Source organism: Cebus imitator, unplaced genomic scaffold (genome assembly GCF_001604975.1).
Source record: "Cebus imitator isolate Cc_AM_T3 unplaced genomic scaffold, Cebus_imitator-1.0 Scaffold248, whole genome shotgun sequence".
Lineage (NCBI taxonomy): Eukaryota > Metazoa > Chordata > Mammalia > Primates > Cebidae > Cebus > Cebus imitator.
The window spans coordinates 2,555,442-2,581,747 of record NW_016107563.1 but is presented as its reverse complement, the minus strand read 5'-3'; the positions used below and the strand labels follow the sequence as shown (position 1 = coordinate 2,581,747).

The window sequence follows — 26,306 nt, the reverse complement described above, 5'->3', positions numbered from 1 at the left end:
AAAAAAAAAAAAAAAAAAAATTTAAGTGGAACAGCCAGGTGCAGCAGTACTTGCCTGTAATCCCAGCTACTTAGGAGGTTGAGGTAGACGGATGACTTCAGGCAAGGAGTTTGAGACTGGCCTGGGCAATATAGTGGGACCCTGTCTCTTAAAAACTAAAACTAAACATAAAATGAGCTGGGCATGGTTGTGCTCTCCTGTAGTCTCAGCTATTCAGGAGGATATGGTGGGAGGATCATTTGAGGCCAGGAGTTTGAGGCTGCGGTGACCTATGAATGCACTACTGTACTCCAACCTGTGCTATAGAGTGAGGCCATGTCTCTAGAAGAAATAAGTAAATAAAAAATAAAGTGGAATGAGGGTCAATACTACCACCAAAAAGACAATTAAATGTCTTGAGATTGGAAACATACTGTCATTATATTCAGTTTTGTATCTTCCATTGAAAATTTTCAATAATATACACACAGAAATAAAATGAAACCGAAATCAAAGAGGTGTAAGCCTCCTGTCCAGACTTTTGGAGATCTGTTTCTGGTGTTTCTGGAATACCTCCCGTGTGCTGCAAGCTACACACTAGATTTATGGTGATTAATGCAAGTTCTGCTTTGTGCACTTTCATCATAACAAAATCAATTTCCAGTAAAAAACATGAAACAGTAACTATACAAATGAATACACACATACACACACATGAGAGTGCACTCACCTTTACAACTGACCACATATAAGACAATTCCTGTAATGTTGTCGTTTGCTGTGATAAGCTCAGCTCCCAGCCAACAAGTACCTTCAGGATCTGAACTGTCACATCTTACCCAAAGGGGAGGAAGGGCAGTAACTGGCAGATTAATCTTCAAATGGGTCATATTAGGATTGTGAGCCATGGTGTAAAGTCCAATTAACTGTCTTTAAAACAAGGGTAAGAACAAATTATAGAGATTTCCATTCCTAGAATTTCTTTGTCTTAGAGACAGCGTCTCACTCTGTTGCCCAGGCTGGAACACAGCGGTGTGATCACAGCTCACTGCAGCCTTGGCCTCCTGGGCTCAAGTGATCCTCCTGTCTCAGCCTCCCAAGTAGCTGGGAATACAGACACAAGCCACTGCCTCAGGCTTATTTGTATTTTTGTAGAGAAAGAGTCTTGCTATGTTGCCCAGGCTGGTCTCAAGCTCCTTGCCTCAAGCAATTCTTCTGCCTTAGCCTCCCACAGGGGAGGGATTATAGGCGCAAGCTACCAGGCCTAAAGAGAATTTTCTTTTAAAAAGATATGAGGGGGTCTCACAGAAATAACAACCTAAAAATTAAGTAGCAAGATGTATATTTGTATATTTCGTCTATTAATAGGTTTGCCAGGCAGATCAAAATGCATGCACCAGAAAGTGACAGAGTAAGACACGACTGGAGCTACTATGAGCAGGGAGCTTCAATCTGGCGAGGGTTGGGGGTTCAGCAGGAGTGGAAGTTCAGTTGAAGTGGAAGAGGCAGGATGTGAGATTCATCTAAAGAAAGTAGTAGGAGTCAATAAACATGAAATGATGCTCAGTCATTAGTCAGTGAGACAGTTAACAAGATTTGAATATGGGCTCTGATTAGATAACAGTATTATAATGATATTAAATTTCCAGATTCTGATCATTGTTCCATGGCTATGTAAGAGAATATGTTTGTTCATAGAAAATACACAGTGGAGTATTTGGGTGTAAAAGAATACAATATCTTCACTACATTGTCAATACTTCATTTTTAAAATGGTATATGTGTGTGTCTTACCATATGTATATAAACACACACTATATATAGTTATAAACAATGTTGTTATGATAGTTATAACAATATACATATAAAATTATGTGTGAATACACATATAGCAATATACTGCTTTGCATGTTATCTATCTAGAAAGAGACAGACACAAGAGACAGAAAAAGGAAAAGGGGAAGAAAAAGAAGCAAATGCTGCAAAATCTAAGCAATTGGTGACTTTGGGTTAAGGATATACATAAGTTCATGCACTATTCTTGTAACTTTCCTCTAAGTTTGAAAGTATATCAAAATTGAAAGTCACCAAAATACATGGCTTAAATTTTTATTTTTCAAAGACATGAAAACTAAATTTATTACCAACAGATGTCCAAGAGGACTTTACTTGCAAAAAGAGGTAAAATAATCCCAGAAGGAAGGTATGAAAATGCAAGAAGAAATGGAGAGCAAAGAAATAAGCGCATGAATCAACCCACATAAACACTGGCAGGTGAAAATGATACAAATAAATGAACATTTAAGTCGTAGAGAAAAAACAGGCTAAATATGACTAAAATCAAGGACCTGTGAAGGAAGAGACTGATTAAACCTTTAAAATTTCTAGGCCAGGCATGGTAGCTCACACCTGTAATCCCAGCACTTTGAAAGGCTGAGGCGGGCGGGATCACCTGAGGTCACGAGTTCAAGATTAGCCTGGCTAATATGGTGAAACCCCATTTCTACTAAAAATACAAAAAATTAGCCAGGCGTGCCTGTAATCCCAGATACTCAGGAGGCTGAGGCAGGAGAATCACTTGAACCTGGGAGGCGGAGGTTGCAGTGAGCCGAGATCGTGCCATTACACTCCAGCTTGGGCAACAAGAGTGAAACTCCATCTCAAAAAAAAAAAAATTCTATAGAGGAAAATAAAAACCAGCACATAGAAATAATTTTGTGAACATTATCACAGTAGTTATTAATCTCATATCATTCTGTTAGTATGTATATGACTACATCCGCCAGAACACCTTGAAGACAAGGACATTTTGGTTTTGGAGGCAGGAGGAGGCTGGACAGAGGGAGCTGTACATAGCTACACAGTGGGGAAGTAGGAAGGGAAGCTGCAGAGGTAGCCAGGGGATTTCAAGTTTGTTTAATGGTTAGGTAAGAGAATGGCACCTTGGATGAGATAACTGCTCATTGTACAGGAGAGTCCCACGCATCGCAGGATGTCTACCACCCACGGCCCAGGTTCACTAAATGCCAGTAGTTCCTCTCAGTCACTGTGACAAGCCAAAATACTCCCCTGTATTTCCAATTCCCCCTGCGTGTGGTACCACTCCTGGTGGAGGACCAGTGGGGCTAGACAATGAAGGTTCCTATACGTCATTCTTAAGGAATTTGGATTTTATCATGAAGCCAATGAAGAACCACTAAAGGATTTTAAGCAGGAAAGAAGCTTGGTCAGGTTTTCATTTGAAAAAGAAAGACTGGAGGGGAACCAGATTACATACAAGGAAAACAACTGAGAAACAACAACAATAAATTGGTATGGGAGTAGAGAAAAGGAACATAACTGCAGTATTCTTGGGCACGTCTGGGATACCGATCAGATACTCAAGGAGAACTATCCCTAGTTGGGTATACTTATCAGGGGGTGGGGGAGATGAAGGAGGATATCTGGGCTAGATGCCTATTTTTTCCAATGTTTATAAGAACATCTCCATTTAAATCCTAGTTGCCACTCCTACCCCTATGCTAAGAGAAAACTTACCTTGCCTTCCCAACTGGTAAAGCAAGTGGTCCAACATTTTCGCCAGTAGAGAAATCGGATATGGCAGTCTCTTCAGACTGAAGTTCTTCAATATGACTTGCTTCTTCCTTTTCTGAAGGCTTTAAAAATGCTCTTAATTACTTAACCAGACAAAAGAGCACTTAAGATAGCAAATGACTCTTTACTATGCTACAGAATAATGACAAGCAGAACATAATGTACTTGTTTCTATACCCTTAAGCACAAAAGATTGGGTTTTGGCAAGAATAGCCACAAACTAGCTTGGTACCAAAAAATCTTGCCATCAGGAGCATTTCCACCGTCTTATAAAAAGATATTGTCCTTAGTTGCTAATGGCAAAGGAAGCAACTGATGCCTTTAGAAAAGGAAGTGCTCAATGGTGTCACATGCCTGTAATCCCAGCATTTTGGGAGGCTGAGGAAGACGATCACTTAAGCCCAAGAGGTCAAGATAAACCTGAGCAACGCAGGGAGACCTATGTCTACCAAAACAAAAACAAAAAAAAATCAGCCAGGTGTCCCAGTTAAGCAGGAGGCTGAGGTAGAAGGATCGCTTGAGCTTGGGAGGTGGAGGCTGCAGTGAGCCATGACAGTACCACTGCACTGCAGCCTGGGAGAAACAGCAAGACCATCTCAAAAACAAAGTAGAAAAGGAAGTGCTCCAACATGCACAAAATGATTAGCTAAAGGTAAAATACCAAGGAAACCCAGATTTTGTTGGATTTTTCACTCTCAGAACGGGAAGACCTTCTTTCTGGGCTATAACCTTAGGCCCACAGCCCTTACTTTTTGTTTCTATTCCTTTTAGGGCAATCAGCTATTGGTGTTAGTGGGTACTGTTATCCATGTGTTTACAAAACAGTTAAATAGCTCAGTCATGCCAATAATAAGAACAAACTGCTATGTATCCTGATTGCAGTGGTGACTGCAAGCATATATATGTTAAAATTCACAGAACTGAACAACAAAAGAAATGTCAGTGTTATCAACTTGCTGATAATTTTACCTGTTTCTTTCTCTTGATGAGGCTACTAGAAAATTTTAAATTGTAAATGTGGTTATTTATTTCTACTAGACAGGACTATACTTACTCCTAAAAGGAGAACCCATTTCCACTGATGCTGATTTTAAAACATGTACATGTTAGATTATTCCCAAGAAACCAAATTTGGTTATAGAGAATTAACCACAAAGCCAAACCACTACTTACCGCTTTTTCCACTATGAATACTATGTCATTTTCATTTAGAATATTTTTCAAAGGGTTTGGTTGGCCTTTGCTGATCAACTGCACTTGGACATCAGCCTGTTAAAACAGGTAACAAGCAATGTTATATATACACTTATATATTTGTACTATCTAAATACATAAAGACCAGTTCTATGCAAGTGAATGGACATTTTCCTTAAGAGATCTCTGCTAACTGCAACCTCTGACTCCCAGGTTCAAGCAATTCTCCTGCCTCAGCCTCCTGAGTAGCTGGGACTGTAGAAGCGAGCTACCACACCTGTGTTTTTTTTTTTTTTTTTTTTTAGACGAAGTCTCGCTCTGTCGCCCAGGCTGCAGTGTGATGGCATAATCTTGGCTCCTGCAACCTCCGCCTCCCAGGCTCAAGTGATTCTCTTGCCTCAGCCTCCCGAGTAGCTGGGACTACAGACACACGCCACCATGCCTGGCTAATTTTCCTGTTTTTTAGTAGAGCCGGGGTTTCACCACATTGGCCAGGCTGGTCTCAAACTCCTGACCTCAGGTGATCTACTTGCCTTAGCCTCCTAAAGTGCTGGGATCACAGGCGTGAACCATCACACCTGGCCATCTCTCTCATTGCTTTTGAGGATACACACACACACACACACACACACACACACACACAGTACAGCTTCCCATTCATAAGTATTTCCCCCAGCTTGTCTGTTAATGCACACTTTATTTTAGTTTGCTAATCATATCATGCATGTAGGTTTTCTCTCCCCTGTGGAGAGTTTACTTATAAAACACTTAGCACACATGAGATGCTAAATGAATATATAAAGGTTTATAGCAGCTTTCGTAATGACCAAAAACTAGAAACAACCCAAATGTCCTTCAACTGGTGAATGGATAACCCAACTATGATACATCCATACAATGGAATACTACTCAGAAATAAAATATGAACGGCTAATACACGCAACAACAGAGACGCACCTTAAATGCATTATACTAATCGAAAGAAGCCAGAATCAAAAGGCTGTGTGATTTTATTTACATGACATTCTGGAAAAAGTAAAACTACAGAGACAAAAAATAGACTAACGTTTGCCAGGAATAGGGGAGGAAAAAGGGCTGACTGTAAAGGGACACAAGAAAATTTCTGGAGATAATAGAAATGTTCTAAATCTTGATTATGGGGTGGTGACTAAATAATTTATCAGAAGTCATAGAACAGGCTGGGTGCCACCAGGTGGCACTTTGGGTGCTGGGATTACAGGCGTGAACCATCGCACCCGGGAGGGTTGAGGTGGGTGGATCACTTGAGGTCAGGAGTTCAAGACCAACCTGGCCAACATGGTGAAACCCTGTCTCTACCAAAAATACAAAATTAGCTGGGTGTGGTGGCACACACCTGTAGTCCCAGCTACTCGGGAGGCTGAGACAGGAGAATTGCTTGAACCCTGGAGGCAGAGGTTGCAGTGAGCTGAGACTGCGCTACTGCACTCCAGCCTGGGTGAGACACAACAAGACTCCGTAAAAAAAAAAAAAAAAGTCACGGAACAGTACCCTAAAAGGATAAGATTTACTGTATGTAAATTAACTTCAATAAACCTTTTAAAAACAGACAATTGGCCAGGCACGGTGGCTCACACCTGTAATCCCAGCACTTTGGGAGGCCGAGGAAGGTGGATCACCTGAGGTCAAGAGTTCAAGACCAGCCTGACCAATGTGGTTAAACCCTGTCTCTACTGAAAATACAAAAATTAGCCAGTTGTGGTGGTACATGCCTATAGTCCCAGTTACTGAAGAGGTTGAGACAGGAGAATTGCTTGAACCTGGGAGGTGGAAGTTGCAGTGAGCCAAGATCACACCACTGCACTGCAGCCTGGGCAACAGAGCAAGACTCCGCTTTAAAATAAAATAAAATTAAATTGAAACAGACAATTTTAAAATTAGGGTTGTATTTGAAAACCAAAGTGTTCATACCTCATAGAGAAATGGGTCTCTCTGGATTCCTTTCTTTTCTTCATTATATTCCCTGAAATGCAGAACCACATGTGAAAAACAGAACTACATTATCTCTCCTGCTATTCACACTCAAGAGTCAGCCATCACTTTATTTCAACAGGATACCTACGGCAAAGGCAAAAAGCACATACTTACAGGAGCCCGAAGATGTAGCTGGGGAGACAGAAAAAAAGCAGAAAAGAAGCATTAAGAAGAAAACAGAAAAAAGACAATTGTGACAGAGATTAATAGACTCTTGCACTCAATTGGGTACAACTCAATTCTCAGAGGCAGCAGGAAATTGGGTTGCCTACCTCTACCCTGTGTCTAAATATTACCAGTTAAAATTAAAATGTAACTTGCCACATGACCTTTCAAAAGTAACAATGGTTGGATTCTCATCTGTTACTGACTCAGAGAGTAGCCACAGAGAAGTTACTTACCGGGCCTAGGCCTTAGATTTCTATGACTAAGATGGAAGCATCTGTCCTCCAATTTTATAAGTTGTTATTCAAAGTTAGTAAATTTGATTATGTTGAACATTTCCTTTTAAAATGTCAGGATGAAACTCTAGGATATCATTTAATCATTATCTTTTACTTCAAGAAAGTTTTAAAATAGTGAATCTAAAGCTCTTAAACTGTAACCCATTAACATACCAAAATACACACCAGCCTGATCTACCCTGAAAGAGAAAAGAATCTTTAGTCATTGAAGGAACCCAATAGAACTGTTTCAAGATACCATTTATATCTATTCGATCTAATACTAAACGACTTCCTGAAAAAGAAACAGGAGAGCTAAGCCTATGACCAATTCATTTTGCCATATTGTGAAAGATTGTGATTTAGTCTCACAGATGTTTGTGTCTCATGTACAACTCAGGAATGTTATTTAATCAGCCTTGCAATCATGTCTCAAGCATGTGTAACAGAGGCCAGCCACTCCTGCGAGATACTGAGAATATCAAAAGCGTAGTCCCTGGTTCATAGTCCTGACTGGATTCCAACAAGTAAACCACAGTTCCAAGTGATAAGTGCTCAGAGGCAAGTACGGGAAGCTTTAATAGAAATTTAGCTATAGGGCTTAAACTTTATCCTGAAAGCCAAAAGGAACTCACTAAAAGATTTTAAATGGGAAAAAAATCTGTCAGTAATATGGAGGATAATAACTCGGAGACCAGGAAAATAGCTGTGAGTAACTGGTAGCACTTCAGAGAACTGATAATGGTCTGAATGAATACAGCATGGAGAATAGAGGATTGATAAGGCAGGGGTGAGGGTTTGGAATTAGAACTCAACTCAGAGAGAGAATTCAGAAGTAGAATGTCCAGTTGGAGGAAAAATTTAATTCAGCTTTGCAGATATTGATCGCAGGTCCCATGTGAAAATTCCCCCCAGTAAGGGGGAAAAAAGTGTTATACTTGCTATGTGAAGTACAAAAGGTCTAATTAGGCCAGGTGCAGTGGCTCATGCCTATAATCCCAGCACTTTGGGAGGCTGAAGTGGGTGGATCACAAGGTCAAGGGATTGAGACCATCCTAGCCAACACAGCGAAATCCTGTCTCTACTAAAAATACAAAAATTAGCTAGGCATGGTGGCACGCACCTCTTCTAGCTACTTGGGAGGCTGAAGCGGGAGAATTGCTTAAACCCAGGAGGCAGAGGTTGCAGTGAGCTGAGATCACACCACTGCACTCCAGACTGCTGGCAGNAAAAAAAAAAAAAAAGAAAGAAAATAAAGAAAGAAAAAGAAAAGGAAATAAAGGGTCTAAATAAAGTTGTATCAATAAGGGACTTATTTATTAATTTATTTTTAGAGATGAGCTGTCACTATGCTGCCAAGGCTGGCCTCCAACTCCCAGGCTCAAGCAATCCCCCTGCCTCAGCCTCCAGAGTAGCTGGGATTACAGGTATGCGCCACCATGCCTGGCTAATAGGAGGCTTTTATGTTCTTGGTTTTTTGTTTTTTTTTCTGAGACAGAGTCTTGCTCTGTTGCCCAGGCTGGAGTGCAATGGCATGATCTTGGCTCACTGCAACCTCTGGCTCCTGGGTTCAAGCAATTCTCCCAAGTAGCTGGGATTACTGGTGCCCACCACCACGCCCAGCTAATTTTTATATTTTTAGTAGAGATGGGGTCTTGCCATGTTGGCCAGGCTGGTCTAGAACTCCTGACCTCAAGTGATCCACCCGCCCTGGCCTCCCAAAGTGCTGGGATTACAGCGTGAACCACCACCCCCAGCCTTATCTTAAAGCCTTATATTTATTTATTTATTTTATAAATAAATATAAAACAGTCATAGAATGAAATACTATACAGCAGTTAAAAAATGAGATAGATCTACAGGGTGTCACAATGAAGGAAGTCCAAGACATGCTAGTTTTTTTTTTTTTTTTTTTGAGTGCTCTTTCTATTCAAAACATTTACAAGCATTACTACTTTTGTAAGCAGGAAAAAAAAAGCAATGAAGATAAACAATGAAACATTATAACATTTAGGAAATCATCGACTAGATTACACAGTGGTTCTCAAAGTGTGATGCCCAGCCATATCCGTTTCACCTATTTGTCAGGAGGGCAGATTCTTTAGCTCCACCCCAGACCTACTAATTCAGAAACCCTGGAGGTGGAGGCCAGCAATCTGTGCTTTGACAATCTTCCGGTGATTCTGATGCATGGTCAAATTTGAGAATTATGGATTAGATTTTTACATAGAATGTATTCTCCTTGTAGTACTTCACTATAAGAATAAGACGAAGTCTTGGAGCACAGTGAAAATAAAGGTGGTTTTAAAACGCAACACACCAATCTGCTATCATTACAATTGTAGCTCATGTGGCAACTACCTCGAGTGATAGAGATTAACAGACCAACACATTTCACTTTCCGGAGTCGAAAAAGCTTTCAACAGGCGAAGGACGCCAACACCTAGTATTCCGTATCCTGGGAGATGCCTCTGCGTACGGCAAGTGTCTGCATCAGCAGAAAGAATAAACCGCCTCTTGGAACACCTGCCACCTGCCACCTGCCACCTCGTGTGATGACTTCACGGGGTCAATCCCACCCAGGAGCTGAGAGCCAGCCTCTTCCCAACTTCTGGACCCCAGGAAAGCTGGCAAGGCGCTAAGCCCCAAAGAGCGGCAAGAAGCTTAAGGCGGGGATCCAATACTCAGGGAAAGAAGTGCTGTCCCAGGACCCCAGCCAAAAGAAGAGACTAGACTCACTGAAGGAGGAGAGAATAAAACTCCTCAGCCGCGCCGTTCATCCGCTCCCACATCCTGCCCCAGAGTGAGAGCAGGACCGGAACTGCCAAATCGAAATGCGCGCGGAGCCGCCGACGTCAGGGGTCATGACCCCGCCCCGCCGGGACTACATTCACCCCCCTGCCACATAAATTCTGTTTGTCCACAAAATTAAACTTTGGTTCCAGGCCACTCAGAGCTATTTATTGTGTTAATAGTCTTCAGTTTTCAGCAATAATTAAAATAAGTGTATGGTTCGGGAGAAGACTCCTCGACTCGCCAGTTGACCACGCCCCCTATGGATTATTCCGCGAAAAGGAGTCCCTATTTTCTACTAACCATGATTAGCTTTGGAAGAAAATAGATATCGTAATTTCCCACAAATAAAGAAATAACATGCTAGTTTTTATTTTTGTAGTGTGGTAGAGAAATATTTTGTGTATCCATGTTGGTTCTAAAGCGGGGCAGGGTGGGGCGGTCATGAGGAAGGTTACATATACACAGGGAGTAATGAGAACTTCCTTTTCCTGTGGCAGCTGCCGGGCCGAGAGGAGCGTGGCTGTCTCCTCTCTCCGCCATGGTGAGTGGAAATCTTCTTGGCTGTCCTTATCCCGGATCTTGGGGCCAATAAGGAAGGATTCGGGGTTCGAAGCATAGAGTCTCTAGGAGATCGAGCGAGGAGAAGGAGACGTAGACCAAAGGCGTCTATTTCTGGTGTGGAACTGGGGCGTGCGGCCTTACGGCAGCCATCTTAAACGCAACGTGGGCTTCCCAGCACAGGACGCGCCTGGAGGCAGTATTGGAAGGCACTGGGTCGTTCTCAGGAGCAGTGGGGCTTAGTCTTAGAAAAGTTGGTTATTTAGCCGTTTTTCTGGATGCTCGTCTCTGCCTAGCTTAGGAATCATCTCTATTAAAAAGCCTTCTGGTTCGCTTCGCTTAAAAATTGTTCGGTGTCATCTAAATCTTCGAATCCTTAGCCAACTCTTAATATGACCAGTGTTATATGTGTACTGCTTTTGCATAAATAGTCCGTATATATGTAGTGTTGTGTGCCGTAGGGCAAACACTATTCTGACGGGGATCGTAGTTCAGTTGGACTAACATAGAGTACTCTTCAGTGGCAGTAAGAGACATAGACAAAGGGTATTGGAGTGGTTTGGCTTTAAACAGAGTGATCAGAGAAAGCTTAAAGTGGCCTGAAGGATGTGAGGAAATTGTACAAAGAGGAGCTTTAGAGTGAACACCTGGAAATTTTTTTTTTTTTTTTTTAAACATTCAGTAAGATGTTTCCTAGCTATAGCGTTAGAACGGGCGAACACCTGGAAATTCTGAGGCAAGAGTGAGGTGGTCCTGAGACCGAAGATAACATCTGGAAGAGAGTATGGGAGATGCGATTAGAGGTAGAGAAGATTGTGTAGGTCTGCCTCAGGATTTTGATTTTACTGACAGGTGGGAAGTCTTTGGGAGAGGTTTCAACAAAAAGTGGTATCACCAGTGTTTTACTGGTGAGCTTTGGAACATGTGTTCAGAAGAGGGTCAAGGTTAGTGGGACAGGCATGGAGGTTGGGATGAGCTGAAGCCCGGATGGATGGGATTTGCTGATTAATTGGCATTAAACAGGATCTTAAAACCTTGCAATACGGTTTTGATTTAGCCATTGTGCTTTATAAGGCTTGTCTTTGAAAATAAAATTGTGCAGTAGAACTTGAGATTCTGATGGTTCTTTGTGTGTAAGAGAATTTACTGAAGTTAGTAAAACTGTTATCGGTATGTTAGTCATTTATGGCTACTTTGGTTTGAGCTTGTTTGCCCACCATTCCAATCTCTTTTGCAATTATTTCATGGGAGTGTTGGCATATGAGAAGAGTTTTTAACATTACTTGTCAATGAAAATAATTCCTTCCTTTTTCTTTAGGCGTGTGCTCGCCCACTGATATCGGTGTACTCCGAAAAGGGGGAGTCATCTGGCAAAAATGTCACTTTGCCTGCTGTATTCAAGGCTCCTATTCGACCAGATATTGTGAACTTTGTTCACACCAACTTGCGCAAAAACAACAGACAGCCTTATGCTGTCAGTGAATTAGCAGGTATGGATTTGTACCTTCTGCAGATATTTTAGGGACTGCTTTACAGTAGTGATGAAATTCCACTTCATTGGTCCGTGTTTCTGAACCAGATGATTTTCTTGGATGTTCTGATGCTGTTTGCTACCGTGTATAATAGTCATAGGTTGGTATGTATGATGAAGCAGCTAAAATTTTTCTCTCTCCCCAATTTTAGGTCATCAGACTAGTGCTGAGTCTTGGGGTACTGGCAGAGCTGTGGCTCGAATTCCCAGAGTTCGAGGTGGTGGGACTCACCGTTCTGGCCAGGGTGCTTTTGGAAATGTATCCTTTATTTCACTACCTGAGACTGGTAGGCTCTGATGGAATTTAGCAGACTGGGTCTAATGTAAAAACAGTACATTTCTTAAAGAGAAGGGGCTTCATTTATATGTGGTTATTTTGCTTGCCATGATGTCGTAATTTGCGTCTTACTCTGTTCTCGGCGACAGTTGCCTGCTGTCAGTAAGCTGGTACAGAAGGTTGACGAAAATTCTTACTGAGCAAGAAATAACCTTTTTTAATTACTAAAATTTGAGAAATGTGGTTCTTGACTGGAAAAATAGATGTGTCGTGGAGGCCGAATGTTTGCACCAACCAAAACCTGGCGCCGTTGGCATCGTAGAGTGAACACAACCCAAAAACGATATGCCATCTGTTCTGCCCTGGCTGCCTCAGCCTTACCAGCGCTGGTCATGTCTAAAGGTTTGTAATGCTTTGTATCATAAGAGAGGTTGAAGAAATAAGGCACCTAGTGTTTGATCGTTAGTGTGATTTTTTTTTTTTTAAATTCATAGTAACCTATTTTGAGATGACTAAAAGAGAATAATTTGAAGGTTTTTAATGTGAAATGTTTTACCTAATGGATATCCCAGTTACACTGATTTGATCTTGACACATGAGTGCATTCAGTCATCAGATGTTCTCCAGAAATAGACCTATTACATACAAGTTTTAAAAGATTTAATCAAAAATATTTTGTATCAGAGTAGTGCAGAATGCTCCACTTTTCTGTCACATGAACGTTTGTTAGAATTGCCTGTGTAAATTCTTTTCATTCTAAAGTGTCTGATTAAATTTTAATCCTTTACAAAATAATATATCTGACTACTTAAATCTGACAATTCATCAATGAATACTAGTGTAACTGGGAACTCTTCAAGTAGTGGTTTGGTGTATTAGAAAACTTCCTCCTTAAATGCCCATTGTGTTTCCCACCACGTTTTTATTTAACTGTCAAAATGATGAGATTCCACTTAATTGGTCCGTGTTTCTGAAACACATGATATTTGTGGAAATTCTGACTTGGCAAATTGAATACCATTGTGCTTTTATAAGTTATATAAAATGTTTCTTGATTTTTATTTATTTTTTTTCTGAAAGTTTTAGGATAACCTAGTAAGCATCAAATTGGTTTTTGTTAGGTCATCGTATTGAGGAAGTTCCTGAACTTCCTTTGGTAGTCGAAGATAAAGTTGAAGGGTACAAGAAGACCAAGGAGGCTGTTTTGCTTCTTAAGAAACTTAAAGCCTGGAATGATATCAAAAAGGTCTACGCCTCTCAGCGAATGAGAGCTGGCAAGGGCAAAATGAGAAACCGTCGCCTATCCAGCACAGAGGCCCCTGCATCATCTACAATGAGGATAATGGTATCATCAAGGCCTTCAGAAACATCCCTGGAATTACTCTGCTTAATGTAAGCAAACTGAACATTTTGAAGCTTGCTCCTGGTGGGCATGTGGGACGTTTCTGCATTTGGACCGAAAGTGCTTTCCGGAAGTTAGATGAATTGTAYGGCACTTGGCGTAAAGCTGCTTCCCTCAAGAGTAACTACAATCTCCCCATGCACAAGATGATCAATACGGATCTCAGCAGAATCTTGAAAAGCCCAGAGATCCAAAGAGCCCTTCGAGCACCACGCAAGAAGATTCGTCGCAGAGTCCTAAAGAAGAACCCACTGAAAAACCTGAGAATCATGTTGAAGCTAAACCCATATGCAAAGACCATGCGCCGGAATACCATTCTTCGCCAGGCCAGGAATGTGAGTGATTTTTTTTTTTAACTGATACATTAAGTTCTTAGAAAGATTTGGTTCTCACTGTTTTCGACCTAATATGTTGCAGCACAAGCTCCGGGTGGATAAGGCGGCCGCGGCAGCAGCAGCACTAGAAGCCAAATCAGATGAGAAGGGAGTTGCAGGCAAGAAGCCTGCTGTAGTAGGTAAGAAAGGAAAGAAGGCTGCTGTTGGTGTTAAGAAGCAGAAGAAGCCTCCAGTAGGAAAAAAGGCAGCAGCTACCAAGAAACCAGCCCCGGAAAAGAAGCCAGCAGAAAAGAAACCCACTACAGAGGAAAAGAAGCCTGCTGCATAAACTCTTGAATTTGATTATTCCATAAAGGGCAAATCATTTTGGACAGCTTCTTTTGAATAAAGACCTGATCAAACAGGCAGAGAAACACAGCTTGTTGGTGTGTTCTGTAAAGCTTGGTTAGAATTTTTTGAGAGACATTTTATTGGCAATAATTTAGATTGTTCCATTTTATATGGTCTTATAAAATGGGGCATGGATTTATACTAAGTCCATGGAGTTGAATGGAAGGGGAATGATCAAAAACTCTTAATTTTCTAAATGTGGCTTGAAAAATAGGTTTAACAGGACTTGGTCAGAAATGCACAGAGGCTGTTGAGCTCCCCACCAAATGGAAAATAGGTAAATTCTGTAAACATTTAACACTTTCACCACAAGAGGGCACAATTGGAGAGCAGTTTTTTTGGTAGTGGAGTGAAATTGATCGCCTCTTAAAAGCGTTCTTTTTAAACCAGCTATGACAATAGAATTGCTTGAATATTTTTACCCGTGGTTTGAAAAAGTGCCAGAAGGCCACACTGGCTCGTGCCTGTAATCTCAGCACTTTGGGACCCTGAGGCAGGTGGATCACTTGAGGCCATGAGTTCAAAAGCAGCCTGGACAAATGATGAATTCTCATTTTCTAAAATTATAAAACACACCTGTAATCCCAGCTATTTGGGAGGTTGAGACAGGAGAATCACAACCTGGGAGGTGGAGGTTGCAGTGAGCTAAGATTGCAGCATTGCATTCTAGCTTTGGCAACAAAGACCGTCTCAAAAGTACCAGAAGCATTTTTCAGGACTGCTTATGTGTCTTGGTGAATATATTAACTGTCCAAAAGAAATACCCATGAAGCACGGTGGCTCACACCTGTAAGCCCAATGCTTTGGGAGGCTGAGCCGGGTGGATCACGACGTCAGGAATTGACCAGCCTGCCCAACATGCTGAAACCCTGTCTCTACTAAAAATAAAAAAATCGTCAGGCATGGTGGTGCACACCTGTGATCCCAGCTACTCTGGAGGCTGAGGCAGGAGGCACAGGTGGTGGCGGCCGCAGATCACACCATTGCACTTCAGCATGGCCGATAGAGCAAAAAAATTGTCAAATAACTATGAAATGCCTCCTCAAGATACAAGGGGCTCTTTTTACTCATAAAGCTAAACTGCAGTTATTACCCTAGAATTAAGCTTTTTGTCCTGTGTCAAAACCTTGTTTTGCGTCTGGATTGTTAAGTAGCCTCCCTCTGCCAGTCTCAGTAAGTTCACAGTCAAGGTGATCTGTAATCCTCCCCATTTCCATGGCCAAATCCCAGTTCTTAAGCACATAAAGGTGCCATTTCTCATCGCAATTTCTTACCACGGCTTTATTTTCCTGCTTTTCAGTTCTCTATTTGGTGTAGCCTTACCCTTTAAAGTCCCCTGGGAATCCTACCCTGCGGGGCCTCTTTTAGCACAGTAGGGTTCATGTGCCTGCCTTCAAATCTGCAGGGTTTTTCTGGGTTAAGACAGCCACTTGTTGGAACACCATATTGGAAGTGCCATACACCAGGTCATTTGAAACGGTGTTTGACCACTTGACGCGGAAGTGGCCCATCGGATTAGAGGGTATCGACAAAGTGTTTTGACACAGATCCTGGACACCTACCTGCAGCTCGTCGCCTGGGAGTGGCCAAGCCACAGCGAGCGCCGGAAGGGGGCGCACCCTTTGCCCTTCCCGGCATGGCCGGCAGCCCCGTCTCTCCGCTCGGCTTCCGGGAGTCGGCGGCGATGGCGTCATCACCGAGCGCCGGGCCTACGGCAGCGCGGAGGCCGGCGGTGTGAGCAGGAAACATGCTGAGCCGGCTTCAGGAACTGCGCAAAGAGGAGGAGACGCTGCTGCGGTTGAAGGCGGCCCTGCACGACCAGCTGAACCGCCTCAAGGTGAGCCCGGGGCCCCTCCCGACTGTCCTCCGTTCCGCCCGAGCTAACCATTTCCCCCCGACCCGGGCTTCTGCGGTGCCCTCCTGCTGCGGCCAGTTCTCCCCTACCCACCAGCTGTGGTGGCGCCCATGTACGGGTTGACAAACTCTGGGGAGTTTGCTGTGCGCCCGTTAGGCCCCACCTCCGAGAATCTTGACCCCGCAGGTCTAGGCTGAGGCGCAGGGATCTGTGTTTGGCAAGTCCAGCCCTACCTGATTCCTCCCGTAAATGCCGATGGCCCTCAGACAGCACGCTGGGGAAGGGCGCCCGAAGGCTCGCCTGGACCCCTGGGCCCACCGACCCCTTCCTTCCGAACTGCTGTTTTCTAGTTTGTCTTGGCGCTTGGAATGGCTCTAGTTTTGCAAAGCTAGGAGGGACTCCCAGATCCTCCCATGCTACCAAGGAAGACGGAGGCCCTGGGAGGAGAGACTTGTCCCAATGTCTGCAGCTCCCAGTAGCTCTTGTTACTGACGCCATGGCCTTGAGGAGGAGTCGGGCAACCTCCGCCTTCTGGGCTCAGGCGAGTCTCCTGCTTCACCTTTCCAAGTTGCCGGCATTACAGGCTTGTACCACCACGCCCGGCTAATTTTTAGTAGAGACAGGGTTTCGCCATGTCGCCCAGGCTGCTCTCAAACTCCTGAGCTCTAGGAATCAGCCTTCCAAAGTGCTGAGATGACAGGCGTAAGCCACCGCGGCCAGCCTTACCAAAAAAAATTAAAATTAGCTGAGCGTGTTGGTGCGCGCCTGTAGCCCAGCTACTCGGGAAACAGGTGAGAGGATGACCTGAGCCCAGGAGTCAACGCTGCGGACATCTGAGATTGTGCCACTGCACTCCAGCCTAGGCCAGAAGGTCCCTGGGAGGTGATCATGCTAATCCCCGCTCAGCTTCCTTTTTCAGAACCTTTTTTTTTTTTATTATTTGAGACAGTTTTTCGCTCTTGTCACCCAGGCTGGAGTGCAATGGCGCGATCTCGGCTCACTGCAACCTCCGCCTCCCAGGTTCAAGCGATTCTCCTGCCTCAGCCACCCGAGTAGCTGGGATTACGGGTGTCCACCACCAGGCCCAGCTAATTTTTTGTATGTAGTACAAACGGGTTTCACCATGTTGGCCAGGCTGATCTCCAACTCCTGACCTCAGGTGATCCATCCGCTTAGGCCTCCCAAAGTGCTGGGATTACAGGCATGAGCCACCACACCTGCCCCTTTTTTCAGAAACTTTAAGTCCATATGAGGTTAAGATTGCCAAAGCCCTTTGTAAACTGAAAAGTATTATACACCTGTGACATATCACAATCATAGCATTTTTTCTTAGGGAAGTTATAATGCCCTCCGCTTATTTGTGTCTCTGTATTGCCACAATACAGTACCTGATGAGTGTATTGAGGACCGCCTCCAAAGTCCAGATTTCCTTATGCTTCAGGAAACGCCTCTGTTTTCTGTTCTTTCCTCCACATCTCATTACTGAATAACAGGCTCAGGTCCAGGGAATCGCTCTGAAGAGTCAGGTGATACCTGTCTGTTTTATTGACACACTTGCACTTTTCTGAGTTGCTAGGTCTAGGGAAGTGGAAGCCATGGCTCAGCCAGAACACCTGTTCAGCCCAGGGGAAAGGGGCTGGAGTCCTTCTTTGCTCATCTCTAAAAGAGAGAAAATCTAAGCGCCTACGCTGCAACTTTCCCTCTAGAGCAACAGAGAGAGTTTTCATTCCCTCTTGATGCAAATCTTTTATGGTATGCCCAGCAGTTTACCCACATCGGTAGCCCAGTGAAATAGGAAAGTGACCTCCACTCTGCTTTTCTAGGTTGAAGAATTAGCCCTCCAATCAATGATCAGTTCTAGAAGAGGAGATGAGATACTGTCTTCTCAAACTGTACCTGAACAGTCACGTGATGTAAGTGTAATCAAGTGCAGGCCTAGGAGGGAATGCAACTATGCTGCTTGGGTGATGAAGAACTGATGTAAATCACATTACTTAGCCCAAAGGGCTCTGGGAAGTGCTGATAAGAATTTTCTGTCTTAATAAGGTAGCAACTATACATTACCCACCTTCCTACCAGCAGGTTATACTTTAATTTATTAAGTAGTCCCTAATGTTTTACCTCCATCCTCCTCATCCATTCTCTCTAGTTACTCAGATGAACCCAGGGAAAGTGTGGATTTTTTGTAGGGATATGTCAAAACTCTTGCTCTTTTGTGAATAAGTAACCTTGGGATTCAAGAGTGTCGCTTCAGTTACAAAGCACCGTGCTAAAAGATGAGTTCCAGTCCTTATCATACCCATCTCCTACCAAATGCCTTCAAGTCAGTCAGCAAAATCTTATTTTTGTTTTTGAGACGGAGTCTCACTCTGTTGCCAGGCTGGAGTGCTGAAGTGCAGTGGTGCAATCTTCGGCTCACTGTAACCTCGGACTCACAGGTTCAAGCGATTCTCCTGCCACAGCCTCCCAAATAGCTGGGATTACAGGTACGCGCCACCACACCTAGCTAATTTTTGTATTTTTAGTAGAGATGGGGTTTCACCATGTTGACCAGGATGGTCTCCATCTCCTGACCTTGTGATCTGCCTGCCTCAGCCTCCCAAAGTGCTGTGATTACAGGTGTGAGCCACCGCACCCGGCCAGCAAAATCGTTTTTTTTTTTTAAGTCAAACCTGTGAGTTCAGCAAAATCATATTTCTAAGTATACAATATTTAAAGTTCTCTCAGATTTTATGTTAAGACATTTGAAACCATGATACAGCAGCATATGTAAGTTGGCACAATTCTTATGGACTTTTCTGTAATATAATGTTTGTAAACGAGATAACATTCTAGTAAATCTGAGGTATTTACTTTTGCCCCATTTTGGTAATGGAGGTGGGGGTAGCAAAGGAAAGTGACCATACCTCTTAGTCATAAGTACATAGGCCATTGAGATTTGATTTTAAAACATTTTTAAGAATTTGCTGTTTAGAGGCCAGCATCCTTCCTACTAATCTGTGATGCCTTTGGTTAATACAGATGTTGGTGCATGTAGACAATGAAGCATCAATCAACCAAACGACACTGGAGTTGAGCACAAAGAGTCATGTGACAGAAGAGGAAGAGGAGGAAGAGGAAGAATCAGATTCCTAAAGGAGGGGAAAAACCAGGGTCAGTTACACAAATTGCATTTCTAAGTCTCAGACTACTTCTCCTCCAGGAAATCATCTTGCCACGGGCCCTGTGGCCTGCTTGAAAGAAAAGCAAGAACTATAAGAAGGATGTGTAGTTGCAAAAATAGTTCCATCAGTAACTGAAGCTTCAGAACGTTATGACGTGGAGAAAATCAAAGATGCTTTGTCAGCATTGAGCAATATGGATGGTGCTGTCTGTGATCTGATCAGATTCAGTAAGTGTTGAAAACAAAATTTGCTCTCAAATACTGATGAGAAAGTCTGGCATTTACAAAAAGGGCAGTTTAAATACAAGCCAGCCTTTCTACCCAACAATGCCTCTTTTAAGAAAATTAAAGGCTGTCTGCATGCCGCTGAACCCTTGTGAGCAGTTAGGCCACAGTCTAGGACAAAAAGATGACCAGGGGAAGGACTGAGGGCCATCTGAGAGCACAAGCTGTCGCTCCCCCTCAGAGGCACTGAAACACTGCATGCTGTAAACTGCTTTGTGGGCCAGGCGCCGTGGCTCATGCCTGTAATCCCAGCACTTTGGGAGGGCAAGGCAGGTGGATCACGAGGTCAGGACATCAACACCATCCTGGCTAACACAGTGAAACCCAGTCTCTAAAAATAAACTGCTTTGTGTAGCTGCTATCATCTCTCACTCGAGACATCACTGGTAAAATATTTTTATAAATAATAAATTATAAATAGCCATCATGGAGCCTGCTGGTTTCTAGGTAGCGAGAGAGAGAGGCAGCAGTTCCTTCTCTGAGGAAAAGATATAATAGGATGGGCCGGGCGCGGTGGCTCACGCCTGTAATCCAAGCACTTTGGAGGCGAAGGCAGGTGGATCACCTGAGGTTGGGAGTTCAAGACCAGCCTGATCAACATGGTGAAACCCCGTCTTTAAAAAAATAAAATAAAAAATAATTAAAAAGATACAACAGGATGGTTTGAAATCCATTTCTGGCCCTGAGAGAGATGTGCCATGCTTGGAAGATTGAATTTTTATAACGGATGACAGCTACAGAATAACAATTGTTACTTAGTATCTGAAGTTGAAGTTCTTTTCTGCATACTGTCCCCTTTTCCACTGACTACTATGCAGTAAGTAGTTGCTTAATTTTATAAAATTAATTTCCCCTGTCCAAACAACAGTAAAAGCCAAACAAAATGACAAAGAACTTTCTCAAGTAGAACTTACCTAACAGTTCCCAAAGAATACTTTTGTTAACGTTACATTGAAATTATTTTGAGCTGCTCTTAGAGGAAACAGCCAGAGGTTTAAATGAGCATATTCCTTAGAACACACAATGGGAAGACAGTTTGGGAACAAAAAGCATCAAGGTACATCAATCTTGGGGGTCTAATTTAAAATAGAGCATGGGTTTTAAAAGCTGGAAAAGTTGACTGAATTCCAGCTCTACCACTGACTGGTCACTTTCCCATCTGTAAGGTGAAGATTCTCGTATCTGCTCTAGCAGTTTCACAGGTTGCTATGAGGTGCTAATGAGATGATTTAAAAATCCAACTATCATTGGTGTCTCAGTAAGAATTTAGCATTGAGAGCTCAAAATACTACAACACTCATTCTGGCAACATCATTCTTCATTTAAAAAAAAAATCTAAACACCCCTCAAAAGACTCTGAGCATGAAAGTGGTCAGATCTAGGTTTTAGACACCAACATTTCTCCTAAGGATACAATATGCTCATTTTAATGAGACATTCTCAGTAGTGTGGTACCTGTCATTTGTAAAAGACACAGGGTGTAAATGTTAAAACCCAGCCTGAATGTTTATATGCTGAAAATGCATAAATTAAACTACCTCACAGTGTGAAAAAACAACTAGCTTAGGCAGCAGCGGATACAACACTGATCTTTTTTTTGAGACGGAGTTTCGCTCTTGTTACCCAGGCTGGAGTGCAATGGCGTGATCTCCGCTCACCGCAACCTCCGCCTCCTGGGTTCAGGCAATTCTCCTGCCTCAGCCTCCTGAGTAGCTGGGATTACAAGCACGCGCCACCATGCCCAGCTAATTTTTTGTAGTTTTTTAGTAGAGACGGGGTTTCACCATGTTGACCAGGATGGTCTCGATCTCTTGACCTCATGATCCACCCGCCTCGGCCTCCCAAAGTGCTGGGATTACAGGCTTGAGCCACCGTGCCCGGCCTAACACTGATCCTTTTTAAATCCTGGCAATATCCCAAGCTCTGGTACCTCTAGATTGGAACTACCTATTTAGAAGATTACTTACCCAAGTTTAGTTTTTAATCTAAAAAGGAATGGGCCTTTTATTTTTAATTATATATGTTGGCTTTGGTATTCTATCACCTGCCCTTTCAAAGAAAATAATGAGGGGAGAGCTATTGACCAGGCAGCCTCAAATGTACCTAAAAGTTCCAAGAGACTTTTCAAATAAGGAAAGCCCCCTGTGGTCAGTGGGCCATGGCTTAGGGACATCATTGCCACCACACAGGCATGACAAAGCCAGTGACAGGCACCTCCAGAAGGCCTAGTTAAGTGTAAGTGGTGAAAAAAGGGAAACCATTGCTTAATGTGGAAGCGGACGGGCTGTGCTGTCTGGTGCAGAAAGCTCCCAGTCACCAGCAAGGCCCTCCTGTGAGCATGACAGCTTGGAAGTGCAGGCAGGCCCTCAGCTCAACTCTGGGTATGTGGAAAATGAGAAATGTTCTGTGCGATAAGAAATGTTTTGTGATTTTACTCAGATTTGTTCCCAGCGTTCCATCTGCTGCTTTTCCCTTGTACAAAGAGATCAAAGGAATACACAGGATCTATTCACAGGTCCCACAGGAAGGTGGTTGGAAGGGTGTTGGGTGAGAAGAGTTGGACTGAGTCCAGAGATTGAAATGACGGGAAGCCCCGTTAGTCCAAAGCACTGAACTTCATGTGCTGTTTCTGCCTTCCAGCCTCCTTATCTTCAACTTTCCCCCTCACCAATAATGCTTAGCTAAACCAGTATTTCTTGTGTACTAAAGAAATTGAAAAGCTCACCACAAAAGCAAAAATAGCGTTCATTTTTTTTTAACTTCATAGTATATTTATTAGAATAAGAGGTTAGATTTGTTAAACATCTAGGTTAAAATGGTTAAAAGGATTTTCATACAATTTTAGGCACTATACACGTTGTTTACAACAGCATTGGTACTTGGATATGGGGAAAGATAAATCTGACATTTTAATGCCTTGATCAATTTGTAACAATCAAAATAATTCCACCATTTAAGAAACATTAATCAAAACTTAAAGAGACATACCACTAAGTATCCCACACAGTATACTGAAAATAAATAGAGAAATACAACCAGAAGTCTACAGATCATCAAGTAGACAGACTGGTGAAGCCCCAGCTATCATGGCAGTGAAGGGCTCTGGCTAGATTTGGATGTAAACTGCTGAGTTCTACATGAAAAGCAAATAATAATAAAATAACAGGATGTACACTTTCTGATGCTCATTTTCATAGCAGCAAAGCATGCTTCACATGCACTGCCTGTGAAGGATCTCACAAGGCTCCCTCCTACTCAGAGAAAGTATGCCCAGCAAGAAAAAAGTACCACCAAATGTCAAAGAATCCCGAAAACACAGGCAGACGGCCAGTCACGGAGCAGGAACAGCAGTGCGATTGTAAGAATGACTGCCCACAGTCACCAAAATTTCACTGTAATTCAGCCTGGCACGAGTTTGGATCATCAACATCTACACAAATAGCCCCAAGCACAAAGCCAATCCACTTAGGGGAACAATAATAGTAATAAGAATAAAGACAGTAATATTCAAATGACAAGAGTAGAATCTTGGCACATGCTGTGATCTTCATCCTTTGTCACAGGTGAAATGCACATCTGAACAGAGACAGGCATGGGAAGGAGGCCCAAAAGCGACATGGCAAACCACTGGGCAGGGGACTGGCTCTTTGCTGCTTCCCAAACACTTAGACGCCAGCAGCATGGGTTGGCGTGCTGGGCTGGTTAAGGCCAATGGTGGAGCAGAGCCAACCTGCAAAATCCACTTCCTCAGCGTCAGATCTCTTGATAAAAGCATGAACCTACGTGTAAGGAAACAAGAAAAAGTGGTGTTTAAACAAAAAAAAAAAAATCCAGGAAGGAAACTCCCAGAGTTTCAGGTCTGGAGCTTGTGTTACACGTGGAAGGAGCACCTGGTACCTGCCCCTGAGCAGCAGTGGGGGCAGCTGCAGGCCCAAACACCCGCTCCACCAGTCACAGCAACTGTGAGGCCTTGGGCAAGTCACTTCCCAAAGAGCCTGCTCTCGAAGTATGGAGACAGTAACTCTGCCTTAAATGCCTCGAAGGCTTGTAAGAAGGGACAAAGAAAATAATGGACTTAGTGCATATTACAGTACATACACTGTTTATAGCCGTCCACATATTTACAGTATTACTTAGCTATTCCCACTGCCACCAAACAAGAGACAGCAGGCAGAGAGTGACTCAGGAAGGAGGCTGAATATAAGGCAGTCACTATCAGGAAAAGGCCCCATCCCCATGAAGGACATGGGTTGACCTTTTCTTTCCCTTGGCCCCCTCAGGCCCTTCCTGTGGCATGCTTATTCAGGCTGCGGGGTCACCCTAGCTTTCCCTTAAACTGATGGGAGGGCGGAGGAGACTCATGTTTGGTATTCTGCAGTCCCAGGCTCAGCGGGACCACAGTGGGCAGGGAATGAATGGGATCTGGAAGTGCACAGATGTCTGACAGAGAACAACAAATGAACACACAGGTACTGTAAGAATCTGGAATAAATGGACTCACCATGAGTTGCTTCAAATCTGCTCTCTCTGCCGGGTTTTTTATTAAGCTTAAAAGAAGAAAGATAAGGTGAGAGCTGAGTTAAACTAAGGTCAAAAAGCAATGTGCCAATCCCTGGAGAGCAAGTATCAAAAGCAACAGCTACTATATCCATGATGTAGTTAGACATGTCACGTAAGTCTTGCCTCTCTAAAAAAAAAAAGGCTATGGCAGCAACCAAGGATCATCAGAGGGGAGGGGAAAGGGCAAAACTGTGCCTGCAGAGGCAAAGCTGGTGCTTCCAGAAATGGGGCGGGGAGCCTGACAAATACAGAGTACCCTTCCAGAGAACAGGGAACCAACCAACTCACCATTTATTCACAAAATCTTGAAATTCCAGGCTGAACACTCCACTGGGCAGTTTTGGAGGAGGCTGCAAACACATGTTGAGATAAGAAAAACGCCTGGCTCCTTGCTCCACCATCTCCTCTCCCCATCCCACCCCTCCCTCCAGCCAGTGCTACTTTTTTTTTTTAAAAGTCTTCTCTGCAGCCCAAAGGCAATGCCACTCTCATCCAGTCAAGGAAAGGCACAGGTGGAAGGCCAGTGGCTGCCTTTTCGGTAACCACGTTAGAACCACTGGTCTCAAACAGCACAGAATTGGGACTGAGTCAAGTCTACTCACTTGTCTGGTGATTTTGAACTAATCACTATTCCTCTCTGAGCCTGTTTACTCTTCTGTGACATGAAGGGGTTGGGCCTAATGATCTCAGGGACCCTTTCAAGCTCTGACACTACAATGGTAGATCTTGGAGTGCGGCATGGAAATGTAACCAGCAATTTACTAGCAGCAACAGCTAGGGGCAAACCACCAGGCATAGCCCAGGTCTGACAGCACCTGCAGGAGCAAACCAGATTAAAAATTTCTTTTCTGAGCCCTAGAGAAACAGTGAAAAGTTAATAAAACATTAACTGACAGAGAGCTGGATCTGGAAGAAAGTTACCTGTAGTACACTCCAGGAATTAGGCTGTTTTCAGATTTTCCCATGGTGATCATGCAGTGCTACAGAGTACAAAGCCCCAGAGCATTGGGCTCATGTGTTCCACGCAGTCCAGGAAATGTGAGCCCACTCACGTACCTGGGCTGGGAGCTGTGTGCAGCTTCTTTGGGAGACACTGGCCCATAGACATCATGTCCGTGATGTCACTGCTCTGATGCACAGCCCCAAATCTCATTTCTAATTTGAGACTAAAAATGAAACACTGATACCCCACTACCACCATAAAGCCCAATCTAGTGCTCTGCCTCTGAGGGCCGTGTCAGTCTGATCTGAGGTGAGGACTAGAACCAAGCTCTTAGAACAGTGACCCAGAGCAAGCCCTACCCTGCAGACTGTCCCTGCTGCTGAGGGGATGAAGGGACCATTCAAGAGAGAGAGGCAGCATCCATTCCTTCTGAGTAGGAGAGAGCTAGGCAGCAGAGGGGCTGTGTGCTGGCAGAGGCTGAGGCCCACCCACTACCATGCAGCCAAGCCTCCTAGGAGGCAGGAATGGGAGGTAGGAGGTGGTGAGAAAAAAGAGCCCTGGGTGGGAAGGACCTGGGCTACTTTTCATCTTGGAGGCTTAATTTCCTCACCTGTTTGAAGAGGAGCCAATTTGGCCTACCTCAGCAATACTTGGGAAAGCTGAATAGGAAATTAATGTGAAAATTTAGAAGAAAGCGGTGCCCGTTAGGAGACTGGCAATGACATAGCTAACCTTGGATATCCCTTCCCCTTATATGAACAGCACCCCAGAACCACCCAGCTTAGGTACCCAGCAGTAGAGGGTGGATGGCTTTTTTCTGACTTCTACAAATCCTTAAGCAGCAAGGATCTGATCCTGAAAAAGTGCAAAAGCACTTTTCTACAGCCCATGGTGCTTAGTATAAAGCTGTGCAGCTAGTAGAGAGAGGTAATTAGACTGAACCTGTGACAGCGATTTTTTGTTGTTGGGTTGTTTTCATTCCTCCCCC

The 26,306-nt window shown here is 43.6% G+C and overlaps 4 protein-coding genes and 3 non-coding genes across 9 annotated transcripts in view; 5 read left to right on the top strand and 2 right to left on the bottom strand.

Annotated features, from left to right (window-relative positions):
- The window catches only part of ZWILCH (zwilch kinetochore protein), a 42,120-nt gene extending 31,868 nt beyond the window's left edge, over positions 1–10,252 (bottom strand). For 2 of the 3 annotated variants that reach the window (XM_017498664.2, XM_017498666.2), the window contains exons 1-5: positions 9,963–10,252; positions 6,718–6,769; positions 4,747–4,842; positions 3,517–3,635; positions 710–909 (exon numbers count right to left, since the gene is read on the bottom strand). In XM_017498664.2, the coding sequence (XP_017354153.1) occupies positions 710–909; positions 3,517–3,635; positions 4,747–4,842; positions 6,718–6,769; positions 9,963–10,015 (520 nt within the window). In that variant the 5' untranslated portion in view covers positions 10,016–10,252. Of the gene's footprint in view, positions 1–709; positions 910–3,516; positions 3,636–4,746; positions 4,843–6,717; positions 6,770–7,397; positions 7,424–9,962 lie in introns of all 3 variants that reach the window. The other variant, XM_037727922.1, reaches the window with a different exon arrangement.
- A 202-nt stretch (positions 10,253–10,454) lies between these two features.
- RPL4 (ribosomal protein L4) lies at positions 10,455–14,537 on the top strand. Its single transcript, XM_017498672.2, is given in 7 exon segments — positions 10,455–10,560; positions 11,896–12,067; positions 12,261–12,367; positions 12,649–12,787; positions 13,507–13,683; positions 13,686–14,122; positions 14,205–14,537. Coding segments are annotated over 7 exon segments (1,281 nt in total). The 5' UTR covers positions 10,455–10,557; the 3' UTR covers positions 14,451–14,537.
- On the top strand, positions 12,111–12,182 carry LOC119466990. The gene has a single exon (XR_005195503.1). It is a non-coding gene; the product is annotated as a small nucleolar RNA SNORD18 (small nucleolar RNA).
- On the top strand, positions 12,490–12,588 carry LOC119466985. Its single transcript, XR_005195498.1, has one exon. It is a non-coding gene; the product is annotated as a small nucleolar RNA SNORD16 (small nucleolar RNA).
- Positions 13,319–13,390, top strand: LOC119466989. The gene has a single exon (XR_005195502.1). It is a non-coding gene; the product is annotated as a small nucleolar RNA SNORD18 (small nucleolar RNA).
- A 1,637-nt stretch (positions 14,538–16,174) lies between the features above and the next one.
- Positions 16,175–20,242, top strand: SNAPC5 (small nuclear RNA activating complex polypeptide 5). The gene is made up of 3 exons (XM_017498674.2): positions 16,175–16,349; positions 18,191–18,280; positions 19,389–20,242. Exons 1-3 carry the CDS (start codon positions 16,260–16,262, stop codon positions 19,500–19,502), a joined length of 294 nt encoding a protein of 97 aa, XP_017354163.1. The 5' UTR covers positions 16,175–16,259; the 3' UTR covers positions 19,503–20,242.
- Positions 20,243–22,554: 2,312 nt separating this feature from the next.
- Positions 22,555–26,306, bottom strand: part of LOC108282680 (dual specificity mitogen-activated protein kinase kinase 1-like) — a 9,896-nt gene continuing 6,144 nt past the window's right edge. The window contains exons 4-6 of the mRNA XM_017498673.2: positions 24,664–24,725; positions 24,317–24,362; positions 22,555–23,594 (exon numbers count right to left, since the gene is read on the bottom strand). Of these exons, the coding sequence (XP_017354162.1) occupies positions 23,481–23,594; positions 24,317–24,362; positions 24,664–24,725 (222 nt within the window). The 3' untranslated portion in view covers positions 22,555–23,480. The remainder of the gene's footprint in view (positions 23,595–24,316; positions 24,363–24,663; positions 24,726–26,306) is intronic.